The sequence below is a fragment of the Ursus maritimus genome, unplaced genomic scaffold (genome assembly GCF_017311325.1).
Source record: "Ursus maritimus isolate PB19 unplaced genomic scaffold, ASM1731132v1 scaffold_29, whole genome shotgun sequence".
Classification (NCBI taxonomy): Eukaryota; Metazoa; Chordata; class Mammalia; order Carnivora; family Ursidae; genus Ursus; species Ursus maritimus.
Window position 1 is genome coordinate 26,955,662 of NW_024425452.1, and position 14,353 is coordinate 26,970,014.

Genomic DNA, 14,353 nt, shown 5'->3' on the forward strand with positions numbered 1-14,353 from the left:
AAGGAATTTTCCTTTTTGCATTAAACATGTTATTGGGTAAAATATGGTATAGGAAGGTGATTAAATCAAAATCATGTGGGTTGTTAAAGATTATTTGGTTGTTTGGGGTCTCCTAGGATACTTCGTTGTTTTTCCACCAACCCACACGTCCTCTACATTCCCAATAAAGCCTCTGGAATCCGCTGAGCTTTTTAAGGCTCTCGACATTCTCTATGACTTCACCGTATCATTAAAAATCTAAAGTTATTTAGCATAATTTAATAGTATTAGCAAGATTTGTAACCGTATCCAAGAATATAAACTTGTTTGTTGTGACAACCGCCTGAACACTCCAAAAGGCCATTCAAAGAAAAAACATACCATGTCAAATTTTCAGTAGTTTTATTGAAAAATGCCTCTTTTGTTTCAGAAATAAATAATATAAGGCAGTGAAATTCACAATCTGCAGTTAAAATATAAAAGCAGCAATTCTATGTTCATAGTCTTGCAAACATTTTCCAACTGCTTTTGATAACTAAGAAACATTATGTTCTGAAAAAAAAAAGTTCATACTAAATATACAACACAAACATGCAACTCCATCTCTGCAGAATAATCTGCAATTGGGCATAAATGTTAGTGTGTCTAAAACAAGGAGGTTTAAGGCAATATGGAACTGTATCCAGTTGATACAATACTTTCAGCTACATGGCTTAAGGTTTGTGGTTGTTAAAGAGATGTATAAGAGCATTCTATGCCCTAAGGTATAACAGAAGATAGAAAAGGAAGAGAAATAATTGAAATGGAGTTTTTTTTCTTTCCTCCTTTTCGGTTTGAGGAGGGGAATTACTTGAATCGTGGTATGGTTGAATTGCAAACAAGTATTGGAAAAGATGAACTGCCCTCTCGAAATATACAGTAGTTCTGGGTTCCAGGACTTACTGCTTAACCTAAGAGTTTCACTGAGGCTGCCCTTCCTGCTAACTAAAGGCACAAGGCACGTTCTCTCCTTGCAGCTTTTGCGAGCAAAGTATTTTGCAAGCATTTCAAGGGCAAAGGCAAAAATGTCTACAAGACTGCGTGCAGGGAGCTAGGTTTCCTGCAGAAACAAGGTTCTCTACAGTCAGAAAGCGCACTCTTGGATGAAGCAACGCCGGAAGAAAAAACGCTGATAACAAGTTCACTGCTCTGACCTGCAAATGAAAATCCCAACACCTCCCCCCAGCGTGGCCGCGCGCGCGCGCGGTCTCAGCTTCACTGCCCTGGGCCGCGGGGCAGGGCGCGCCGCCAGCGCCCGTGGGGAGGCTGCTCTTCGCCAGGCTCGTCGGCGCCGTAGTCCTCGTACTCGTCCGCCGTCCGCTCGGGCTCCACCGGCACGATGAAGGGCTCGCGCTCGGGCGGGTAAGCCCCGCCCTCGGGCACGTAGGGCTCTGTCCGATTCAACATGACAGTTACGGCATGATTTGGAAGGCACACACACAGCAAAAGCTAAATCATCACCCGAGGTGATGGCACTCCAGTCTTAATCTCATCACTATAAATAGATAGGTTACAATGTTCTGATTACGTCCATTTGCAGAGAGAATTTGGCGATGATCAAATAATGAAATGGCCCTTTTTTTTTAACCTTCAAGGATGCAGCAGTAAATACAATCATTGCACAAGTGCCTGGGACCGGTCAGAGGCTGCGCAGAAGACCTGCGAGCGCACAAACCTAGACAAGATTTTCGCAAATCCCCAAGCAACTGTTCATGAGTTCAGACTCCTCAATTCAAAGAACAATTTGGAAAGGTGAGGAGGTAAGGGGAGGTTTTATTGGCTCCTAGAAACTGAACTGTGGAGGTGAGAAGCCACTGTCACCAGGTAATATACAGTACGTGACATTTTCTGTGGCTGTCTCTCCCACGGACTGAGTTACAGTCGGTGGGTGAGGAACACCAGTGACTACAGCGAAACAGGAAGAAAAAAGGTGATTATAAAACTTTGGTTTAAAAATTGCAATTACAAAACCCAAATGAGAGTACATGTACAAAAAATAAGAAAATAAGACGCACGCCCTGAATCAGACACGTCGCTAACAAGCAAGAGATGAGGAGATTCCATTCGGTGTTATTCCGGCACAGAGCAAGCAGCAGGCTTTGATGCAGAAGCTTATTGTAGAATTGTTAAGTGATTTTAGTGGACAGGATCACATACAAATCATTTACAAGCCACAATTAGTTTATTATTTACATAAGACATTTCTCTTTAACCAGGTTAATTGTTTTTCTTGAAATGGCATAATCTCCGCTCGTTAGTAGTTTTATTATGCGCCTCTTTCACAACTGAGGCTCCTCATGGTTGTGGGTTTGAACTTTTTTTTTAAATAATATTTTTCTACATTATGACTGAAATGCATCAGGCTTATAAACTAACACCACTGCTTTTGTCTCATTCAAGTTAGTATAAAGAGTCTCCACCCTCCTTTATGATGTCCACCCGGTTCTTTAACCACATCTGTGGTGAAATTTCCATACAGACTCATTTCCTAATAAGCACGTGCGCAAACATCTCAGAAACAGGATTTTCATGTATTCAAACTGTAAGCAGCACTGGCGACTTAGAAAATTTGTTAGCCGGAACCTGAAACAGGTCAAAGATGATAGTTTTTAAAAGTTGAATTACTATGCAAAAAATATATATACACATCCATCTAAGTATGTAATGGTTAAAATATATATATATATATATCCATATATTTCCAGTTATTCATACATACCATAAGGTAGAGGTGATTAAAATTTATAAAGAATTAAATTGTAAATTTGTGAATAAGTTGCATGAGAAATTTGCATTAAAATTCATTATTACTTTTGGTCATATGTAAGTATGCACATAAATATATAGATATATAGATATTTAGATATTCAACTACTCATGCACTATTTGCTAGTAGCCAACCATATCAAACAGCAGTATCATTTTTAAAACTTGCAAGATGCTTGAGGGTGCGCTGATGAAAAGGTCACCACAGACCACAGCATGAGTTCCTTATTCCCAGATCAACATATCTCCCCTGTCCCCACATTCCCCAAAAGAAGGCATAAGAGGCCTGGCCTCTATAATGGTCAAACACTAGATTTGCACTACCAACTCTTTGAAAAAATCAAGTCCCAGATTTTATGAACATTAATACTATGGACAGTGTGAGACAGTGAATTATTTTCAGTTGTCTGCACCATGTTATCAAGTAGTCTGCCTAAACATTAGATACCCAAAACAATTTCTTAGTATGTATTCTTGCCATTCTACAATTAAATTCAACAAATCCCTATTACAAATCTTTAGGTTTAAAAAAAAAAAAAAGTCATTTGATAACATTCTCTGAACTCCCAAAAGAAATTAAGGAGAGGTTTACGATGTGATTTGGCAAATGTAGAAATACAGGAAGAAAGAGCAAATAATTCTTCAACTCCTAACAATGAAGTAATGTTTTAGCTTTGAGAGAGGACAATGTTACTACATAATCAAAACACGTAACTGAAAGAGTTGACATCTTTAAGAAATCCCCAAATCAACCTTCCTTCAATCCTGGAGAACTTGATTTCCATAAAGGTTCTTAATTCAGGTGAATGTGGGTTCCTACATCGGCAACAACATACCTGGATAGCCTTGCCCATTGTATGGGATGCTGGCACACTGGGACGAGTCACAGTATCCAGGAGGACCTGGGGGGCCTCGGATACCTGAGTTTCCAGGACGACCCGGGGGGCCAGGGGGTCCTCTTGATCCTGTGGACCCTGGTGGACCCGTTCTGGATTCTCCTTGTGGACCTAGTACGGGGTTAAAACAAAGATTTCCCCTTTTTTGCTAAATACATCTCCTGAGGCAATCAACAATTCTCAAGACTACATGATTCACTAGGGTATGTTAAGAAAGTATTTCCTTAAGAGATCACCAGTATGAACCAATGTGTGGAACTTTCTTACCAGTGATCCACCGAGAGTTAATGACAGAGATATAACTACTTTAACGATTTTATCCAAAGAAAATTCACTTACCAAGAATTAAGCCAAACTAAAGATCTCAATGAGATCCCCGGATGGCTCCCACACTTACAGAAATAAAACTCTCTGAAGGACATGGCTATATTAGCCACATCAGACTGCCAGGAAAACATGGGAATGCCTGCTCCACACCTCCTGACTATGTAAAGTGATGTTATTTCTGGATCAAGTTATACTTATTTACGGTTAACATAAACCTAAAGATTTAACCACCAGGGCTGACCTTGGTTACAAGGGTCTTGTGGACCTTACAATGAAGAAAAACAAAACTTCATTTTCAGTCTAGGAAACGAAGTGCATAAAACAACTGGACGACTATTATTTCTTTCCAAAACATCAATAAAGAAACTGTGAATGAAATCTTGCAATGTGTCAGGCTTTTTAGTGAGAATATATTTTTGCAGTCTGCGAGCAACATCTTAAAGAATATGAGAAGAAACAGGAAATAACACCATCCTTAAAGGCTATGTGGCCAAACAAAACAAGTAGGAATTCCATAAAAACGGAAACAACAACCCTCTGTGTCACTAAAACTCATACCCTCGTATGTTAAAGTGATAGGAAATGCTTAATGGAACACATTCAGTTTCTTGAACAAAGAGAACATAAAAATGAGGAGTTATACAAGCTGAACTTCTTGCTAAAATATATTCATGGGGGCAGGCATGCCCGAAGCTAACAGGCTGAAATTGTGAATCTCTTGGGGTTGTATGCTCTCCCACTGTTTCTGCTGTTTACTTATTTGATGTCCGGGCAAACATACCTGGGGGGCCAGGCAGCCCTCGAGGTCCTGGAGACCCAATACCCCTTTCGCCCTTCTCTCCCGGCAATCCTAAGCAAGGACAAAAAGAGAAAGCACAGGGAGAAAATTACTGGGAAACACGTAGTTTTCATCTTAACTGATAATACTTAATTCAAGTAATTCACTTCTTTTAGTGAAAGCAGAACCTAATTTTTCACAAAAGTTCACTTTTGAAGCTAACTTCTTTCTAGACATTTGGGTAATTCCAGATTCATGGCCAAGAAACAAATCTGGCTACAAGTCAGGGGAAAAATTATTTGAAGAAAACAAACATGTCTAATATATATTTTTTTAGAAACAGTAATTAAGAACAGGAATCTTGAATAAATAGTTTCAACTCATTGAGAAACATCTTAAAGGTATCTTGTCTTTGGTAGCCCCACTGCACAGCATCCAAACCGTCAGAATTACCAAAGTATCTAAGTCTTCTCCAGAATATCAACTGCTGCTTTAACAAGAGCGAACCCCAGGATCCTGAAACATCTGGAATCAAATCACCTTATTTTTCTTCTTTTCCTTCAATGACACTTACCTACCATGAAATTAAAGCCAAACAAACACGTAAGACGAGTGCCAGGCCCTGAATAAAGTCACCAAGAGAATTTGGATCTAAAACTGTAGGGCTACTTAAGTACATTCTGTTGGTGCCCAACTCTTGCCAGTCACAATAATTAATCAGATTTTAGCATCTGAGTGAGTTTGCCAAAATACAGTTTCTTCCATCAACAATGACAACAACCATCAGAACATAGCATTATCTTTACTGAGATCTCCTGACAAAATCTTCCTGTGTTCTTTGATACAGATCTTGATGGCCTGGGGCTGCCTGAATGAAAAGACAGGTTCATGGACACACAGCTCTTCTGGGGCTGTCCAAACAAGAATAGTTAAAGCAGTTTGCCAAGTTCAGTCTTCCATGTGCTTTTCAACCTGACCCAGATCCCACACTTGCGAACTCCTTCCTTTATCCCTGCGTAGCAGCCAGAGACACCCACCTCGTTCACCCGGGGGTCCCTGCATCCCTGGTGTGCCGGGGAAGCCTGGTCGCCCCCCAGGTCCCGGTTCTCCTCTGGCTCCCGCGCTGCCAGGGGGGCCTGGGGGACCCGGTGGGCCTGGTTGGTTACGACTGGAGTGATAGTCATTTGGAATCTGATTCAGCATCTGATTGAATCTGTTCATCTGACCTACAAACAGAAGGAAGACTTGTTAGTAAGAAACCCAGTAGGGAAGGGATGAGATGGTGAAACTTTTTTCTCATAGTGGCTAGTGAAATAAATCTCTATTCCTCCCCTGCCAGGACACATTCTAATTAGAAGCCTAAATATAAAACACTCCAGCCATCCAGGACAAAAATGATCCCTGATAAACAACTGTCTCCACAAAATACTGACCAGGAAGCCACGGCATTACTATAGGCCATAAAAGAGTTGTAAAAGTTCAATATAGCTCTGAGATAAAGCCCTGGGGTTTGCCAGATGATGTCACTCAAAAGAGAATCTTTCTTAAATTAAGAAAGTATACCATTTTTGAGTGTACCTAAGAATGACAATCGGGCTGCAGTGTCAATCAGAATCGCCTACGGGATCCTTTAAAAAATATAGATTTCTGGGCCTCATCTCCAAAGACCCTGATTCGCTATGTTTTGGGTGGCCCAGGAACCCTCATTTTTAACAAGGTGATTCTAACGCAGGTGTTCCTCAGGATCACACTTGAAGAAACACTGTTTAGACTTCTGAAATAGAGAACCTTGAGTTTAAGGCCATACTCGGTTTGTGGGCACTGAGCTTTATTACGTGGTAGGCTTCATAGAATAAGAAGAAAGAGTCTGAAAAATAAGGAGGCAATAAAAAGGTTCCCACCAAAATGTACTTTCTGTGATCAAATTAGTCTTGATGGGCCTCTTTCCTTAAAGTTATAGAATAACGTAAAGTTTCTAACGTTAAAAATCCAGTCTTGGCTGCTTGTACGTACACCCAGGTGAAGATCACTGAAAATCCTAATAAGGAAATTGAAAAGCCCTTTCAAAATATGATTTTGCATCAGATTAAGTACAGGATAGTAGACTATTGTTTTACTTTGGGTTCTTATTTTATCTTAATGACAGTCATTAAAATATCACTAGTTTTATCTAACCAGATCCAAAACTGAGAATGTGTAAAAATACGAGATCATCAAAATGAAATAGAAACAAGTATCTTAGAAACTTTATGTTCAAACTCTGCATTTTCCTGCAATAAATTTAAAGACCATTCATACATTAAAAATAAAAGAAATGTTACCACTTATCAATTGTTCACAGACTTGTCTTGCAACTGCTCGCATCATGTTCTGGGAAGCAATGTCTCCCTTGTTAATTAAATCAATGAGAATCATTAGCATATTATTTCTATAGTTTCAGACTTCAATGTTTAACACACAAAATAAATGTGAATCAGATTTTAAGAAATACATACTCTATCGCCTTTCTCTCCTTTCAATCCAGACGGACCCTGAAATACAGGAATTTCATAGATTAGAAACCGACAAACACGATCTAAAATGATTCATGAAGGCACATGATGAAAGACAGCAAGGTCTGCTTTCTAACAGATTAGCAAAATGACACAGCATATTGATAGCCAAGTTACTCGCATTTTGCCTGTCTGTAAAAAGCAATCTTTCTGTCTTTCCCTGTCTCTCTGTCTCTCTCAGAAGCACATATCCTCCAAATTAGTGCTGAGATGTGAATTTTATGATCACACATTTAGAAGTTACATACGCTACATACATTTATGAATGCTGTTCACGATATAAGCCTGGAACTAAAATATGGATGAGAAATTGCCGTTGGTACCATTATACTTTCCATCCCCGTGGCTGGGCAGCTCAGCTTCTTACGTAGATTGTCCATGAGGTGCAGTTCTAGTAAGAACCAGTGGACTCTTGGTCAATTTCCTAACTAAATATGTATCTCTAACTTCTTCCAATAATTGTGTGTGTGTGCGCGCACGTGCGTGCGTGTGTACATTGGGTATAAAAGGAGCCATGCGTCTCTCTTACTAAATAACTCAATCCAAATGGTGGTCCCAAATCGAAACACAGCCACAGAATATTTGTCCCTACTCTGTCAAGCCTCTCATTGGCCATGAGAGGATCTTCAAAAGGTTTTCTAAAGTGCAAGAAGTTTTTGTCTTTCCATAATGTGTTTCTAGGCTGCCAACTGCAATCATGGAAGGAACATCCAAACCATTGACAAACCCAGTGCTCAGATAATACCCCACACCAAACCAGCCTCCAAGAATTTTGCCTGAACAACTCCAATATCTTCCTCACTGGTCTTTCTGCTTTCCCATTTTGCCCCTATAGAGTCTATTTTCCACACAGAAGCCAGAGCGATATTTTTAAAAGGGAAATAAGATTATGTCACTCCTTTGCCTCTAAGGGCTTCCCATCACACTTAGCATAAAATAAGAATTCCATATCCTAGGCTAGATGGTCCACATGATCACCTTGCCCGGCTCTCTGACCCTGCCTGTTATCCCTCTCCCCTTCAACGCCCTTCACTTCAAGTACGCAGGCCTCTCTGCTGTTCCTTCACTTGCCAGACTCATTTCTCACTCGGGGCTTTTGTTCGTACCTGGAATCTTCTTCCCACAGATCTTCAGCTTCCTCCCCCACATCACTACAGTGTCACCTCCTCAAAGGAGCTCCCTGACTACTTTATTTAAAATAGCCACCTTCTCATTATCAAATTACTCCCTGACCCCTTACTCTGTTTCCTTTTTCTTCATATCACTCAACACCACCAGAAACTATATTGTTTATTTATACGTTTTTGGTTTGTATCTCCCACTAGAATCTCCATGAGGACCAGGACTTTGTCTTGTTTACACAGACTTTGTTGTATCCCCAGACCCTGGAACACAGACTAACACATTTAGGCACTAAACAAAAGGGTGTTGAGTAAATGACTACAAATTCCACCAGCAGTTCCTTAAAACATCTGCTATACAACATCATGTTACAAGGTAGCAAGAAAATACCAATTGGTTACCATAGCTAATGACATGAGCTAACAGTGATTGAGCCAAGCTCTTTGCTGAGACTTTTATGTATCCACCTGCTAGCTTTAGTTTTAGAAATTAAAGGTAAGTCAGAAAAGAAGGAGCAATTTGCCACCTTAGAGAAAAGGGATCCCTCCTACATTGTTGGTGGGAATGCAAGTTGGTACAGCCACTCTGGAAAACAGTGTGGAGGTCCCTTAAAAAGTTAAAAAATGAGCTACCCTATGACCCAGCGGAGAAAGTTTCGTACACAGAGTCAGTGTCTGTCCATTTTTCCCTTATACTTAGAATCATCCCAGTTTTGCCCTGTAAGTAGTGTGCCAAGTAGAAAGTGGATGTGAGGTAAAGGGGGATGAAGTGTTTGCCTAATGTTATGCTAAGCTGGTTAAGAATGTCCAGAGTTGTATCTCCTCAATGTACTAAAAACCACCTTTGTTTTTGAGCATTAGATCTCTGTAAGGGAGGGGAGAGGGTGGGGAAAAGGGATAGAGTGGTGATGGGTAGTAAGGAGGGCACGTATTGCATGGTGCACTGGGTGTTATACGCAACTAATGAATCATCGAACTTTACATCAGAAACCAGGGATGTACTGTATGGTGACTAACATAATAAAAAAACATTAAAATAAAAAAAAAAGAAGGATGAGGAAAATAAAGTGAGAAAAGAGGGTAGATAAAGTCCAAATAAATGTTACTAAATTATAATAAGAAACCAGAATTTGGTGCTCCTTTGCCAAAAATATTAGACTCTCATGGAAACACTGTTATGACTTAGTTTGGAACCTTCTGTAAATTGCAAGGAATTTTTTCTTCTACATTTATTGCTACGTTCAGATTGTTCCTGGTGTGTGTGTGTGTGTGTGTGTGTGTGTGTGTGTGTGTGTGTGTTTTAATTTACTGCCACTCTGAGATTGTTCTAGTATATATGATTTGTAGAAAGCATCTTTATTGCCAGTGTCTAGAGATCACATTTCAAGTAAAGGGAGCAGAAGTTCCTTTTGGGTTTCTAGTTCCAGCCATCAATTACATCAGGTAGATTCTTATGTGAGACTACATTTCAGTCATACTCAAATGAAATAGAATTGTGAATGGGTAGAAAAGTTCCATGTGCTTCTAACTACTCTTGTGAAGTTTCTGCTATGATTCATTGAGGAAAAGAGAGCAATAAATTCTTGTGCTAGGGTACACACAGATTGTAAAGTATATCAGGAGTCCTTTCATCTTTATGCTGCCTGCTTAATTTTGTGTAAACATGGAAGGCAGGCTCTGTCACATAAAGATTCTACCCTAAGTTTCTTTGACATTAAACAGTTTTTAAGCAGGGGTTTATATAACTTGGACAATGCTTTAAAAAAAAAAAAAAGTTCTGTCCAGAGAACAGCCCTGATGGATTTGTGTCATTGCTAATAGTTAGACTTCATTATCTTTGACATAAACTTTATCTTTTAGAATTCAATTCGGACAAATAAACTGCTGAAAATATTGTCACACATTATACATACAAAGAAGGAAAAGGCTGTAAAGAAGATGATGCTCAACAGTTATTACAGATACTTCTGGGTTTGTAATTTTAGGAACTTCAAATTCAGTTTTGGAGGGACTAACGTGAAAATACTAGATCAGCATAATGCCATTTTAACTATTATTTTAACCAAACCATCTGACTGAAAGAAAGTTAAGCTGTACATAAATTGGAAAAGGGCCATATAAAAAAGTAAAGTAGTAGATTAGAGAAATCCTTTTAATCCTGGGACTACTGTTCTAGCATCCTCAGTGAAAGAGAAATGAGTGAATGCGTGACGGGATGACCTTCATGAAGGGTTAACATCTGCAAACTCCGGACGGGACAGAGGCGCCGAGAATCACCATCACGTATTTTTCTATCTTAAACAGCATACCACTCCTAAATAAAAGAATCATTCTGCTGACCCAGCTTTGAGTGTTTATACAGTGCAGAAATATGTGTCTTGGCTCAAAATCCCATTCTCCTTTTAAAGAAACCCAATGACCACAATTTTCATCCCCAAATATTATAACTCAGAGAGAAAAACTTTAGAACTAGTACCAAGTGAAATCCATGGGTTTAGCATAGTTTCAACAAATGCTTCAAACCCATTATGGCAGAGAGAACATAAATAGGCCAAAGCCTTGCAGTATCCTCGTTACTTATGGCCACAGGGAAAGGACTCTCGACACGCAACCTGTCCACTTACGGGTCTGCCGTGGTCTCCGGGTTTTCCTGGTTTCCCGCTCGGTCCTGTAACGCCTGGGGAGCCTGGGCTTCCCTGCAACACACGGGCCAGGCCAAGAAAGGGAATGACACGATGAAAGAAAAATCCTATCTCAAGTAAACTAGCTAACGTGGCCAGCTTTTAAAGCCTTTCACAGAAGCAGCATGCAATAGGGAAGAGTAAAACCAAATTTTAAGATAGCAAAAGGGAAAAAGAAAATCTTGATAATTCTCAATCTTATGGAGTGTATAGTTCTCAAATATACTTTAGGACCATTTGAAAAAAATCTGTACATACACACGATCAGTTTTACAATTCACAGACTGTGATTTGCAGAAAGCAATCCCTGTTTTTTAGTTCCTTTCTATTACAAGACCAGAAAACCCATCAAAAGACAGGAGTGAAAACTTTGGCTGGGGAAGAAATTAAAAAAGTAGCTGGGTCTTTGCTAAATTGGGCACCGCTGTGGCCGAGTCTTCCTCTGTTGCTGGGAGTGTGGCTCTCCGCCTAGAAATTCCCTTTTTTTTGGGGGGGCCTTCTCTACACTTCCGCTTTCTTCTATCATATCAGCACTCTTCAGCCCATCCAAACCATAAAAATTTTTCCCTGTTGCTTTTAACACAGCTTTAAAAATCTTAGCCATATTTTTCAAAGAATATTTATAATCTCTCCTAACCAATACTTCATGTTCTAAAGCCTAAAATTTCCTGAAAATGGAATCATCAAATTTTGTAAGATAGGTAATCCTTTACTTTGTCACTTATGCAAATATTAAGTAAACTCTGTAGTAAATATTTAAAATGCAAGTTTATTATACATTTAAACTCTCTTCTACCTGAGAATATATATATTAAACATTAAGCATAAATAATAACATTACTTTAACACATTCTCTCAAGTCTTCACATCCTACCGTCAGACATGAAGAGCATCCATCATCTCACACAAGTTCATTATGATCTCACCCAGATGCACGTATGTAGATGCCACTTCCCAAATCATTGGCTTCAGTATCTTCCCCAAAGATCTTAATTAGAAGACCTACTTAGGTGAAACTTACTTCCCCAGAATGACTGATAGTGTAAGAAATATCCTTAAAATTGAAATACCACAGACTATAGATTCTTAAAATTTTAGAACACAAAGTAACCACTAGGGTCTTAAAACCCTACCACTCAATGTGGGGTTGGAAGGAACTGGAGCACTGTAACAGCCAGTGGCCAAGCTAGTTAAGGGTATTTTTTTATTTTTCAAATATAACTTGATTAAAAAGAAAGACTCTCTATTTTAACACATCTGCTTTCTGTAGCCCATTTTGATTTAGGAAAATAAAACCAACAGCTCCCTTGACCATGTACCCCACAGCACTGATGGAATGTGCCTCAAAGGCCAGATTACTGGGCTTTTCCCTAGCAAATGGGGGCAGAGGTTGTGAGGGGGAGAGACAACAATGTAATACATTCAATTCTTACCGGTGGCCCAGGGGGGCCCCTGGGTCCCATTGCACCATCTTTCCCAGTAAAGCCCTATTGTAAACATAAAATTATGAATTAGTGAAAAAATGAATGAGTGAAAAAGAAAGATACTAAAGAGATTGCTAAGAGTGAAGGGTGAAGTACCCAAGTGCAAGTAACCTTCCAATATAAGACAAATACACACAAAAAAAAAAGTTTTCCAATTTACATTATGCCTTTTATTGAATAATTTCCATACTTATTCATTTATATACTTATAAATAAAGTCATCTTAAGAGTCGCACTAGTCTTCTTACAAGAAGGTAGACTCCTTTTATAAAGATGCTAGCTTTTGCTTTTGTGCGAGTGTGAGGAAGCCTAGAGCAAGGCTAACCCTTTCTACCGAAAAGTCAATGTCCACAAACTAGCCCAGAAAGAATCAAAGTGGGAGGAAAGGAAATGTTGCTGACCAAAACTCATGGTATCATAAAAGATGAAGGAAAGTCCAACCACCTGAGTAAAATCTCCCTCACTTCCTAAGCAATGGCCAGACAGCCAAGGGCAGGACCACTGATGTCTCCACTCCTGGGGCATTTTTCTCCCCTACCCTGGAAAGGTGTGAAGTTATCTTAATTGCCTTCCACTCCAGAGAAAATCCTCAGGTCCCCAGCTAATTGTTTTAGTGGTTTGTCTCTCCTCATCTCACACAGAAGACCAGATCCGCATGGGTGTCAGGTTGACTGGGAAGAGAGTTGTGCCCCGGCAGTGCGGCGCCCCGCCCTGCAGGCCAGCTCTGTGGCTCTCACGGCCTGCCTCCTTATGAGTGCCAGATGACCTCTGCCTGGAATGAGTCACTCTGCTACCCAGTTAGCATTCATTCCAACAGTGAGATCTCTGAAATTCAGCAGAGGATTTCTGAGTCAGGTCTTTTTTATAGTTCTTGCATTCCTCTGTCAAAGGAGATTTTTGTCTCATTTTCTGCAGGGAATAAGAGTGATAATTTCATCCATATTCTTGGATTCTAGCAAAAATCAAGAGCCTTTGGATAACTGCCTGCATTATAAGTATCCATGCTTCCATTGATTTTACAACAGAGGAAGTTTAAATTATTTCCTTAAAATTGTATTAGAAATATTCCACCACCCCCACCCCCCAATTTTTTTTTTCCAGAAACTTAAACAGATAAAGATTTCAGACTGTTTTCTGGGAGATCCAAGCCTGCTTAACAAAAAACAGACTCCAAGTTCATCTGATGTAACATCAACATTGCTTCTGAGAGCCACTTAAGCAGCAAAAATGCTCTGGTGGTATCGCTTGGGTAGTTTGAATCGCATTTCTTCCATCTAAATTTCTCCAACGTCTATATAGGACACCCTTTTATTTGTTTGTTTAGGTGGGTATTATATTTCTGAATAACCTTCCTTTAGTCAGCTTAAGAACTTCCTGATCAACCATATTTCCCCCCAGCTTATGACAAATAAAAGTTGTATATATTTATGGGGTACAACATGATGTTTTGATGTATGCACACACTGTGAAATGATTACCACAACCAAGATAATTGACATATACATCACCTCACATAGTTATCATTTTTTGAGTGCAGTGAGAACATTTAAAGATCTACTTATTAGCAAATTCAAGTATACTATATAGTATTATTAACTATAGTCACCAGGCTGTGCATTAGAGCTCCGCTCATTCATCCTATATAACAACCGCAACTTTGTAGCCTTTAACCAACATCTCTCTGTTTCCTCCTCACCTCTGCCCATGGCAACCAGAGAAGCACTGATGGT

At 39.6% G+C, this 14,353-nt stretch overlaps 1 protein-coding gene across 2 annotated transcripts in view; it reads right to left on the reverse strand.

Moving 5' to 3' along the window:
- Positions 1-364: 364 nt before the first annotated feature.
- The window catches only part of COL12A1 (collagen type XII alpha 1 chain), a 111,531-nt gene continuing 97,542 nt past the window's right edge, over positions 365-14,353 (reverse strand). Inside the window, exons 58-65 of one of the 2 annotated variants that reach the window (XM_040643676.1) lie at positions 12,573-12,626; positions 11,083-11,154; positions 7,281-7,316; positions 7,107-7,173; positions 5,823-6,011; positions 4,789-4,857; positions 3,621-3,791; positions 365-1,409 (exon numbers count right to left, since the gene is read on the reverse strand). In XM_040643676.1, the coding sequence (XP_040499610.1) occupies positions 1,234-1,409; positions 3,621-3,791; positions 4,789-4,857; positions 5,823-6,011; positions 7,107-7,173; positions 7,281-7,316; positions 11,083-11,154; positions 12,573-12,626 (834 nt within the window). In that variant the 3' untranslated portion in view covers positions 365-1,233. Of the gene's footprint in view, positions 1,410-2,181; positions 2,602-3,620; positions 3,792-4,788; positions 4,858-5,822; positions 6,012-7,106; positions 7,174-7,280; positions 7,317-11,082; positions 11,155-12,572; positions 12,627-14,353 lie in introns of those variants that run through there. The other variant, XM_040643675.1, reaches the window with a different exon arrangement.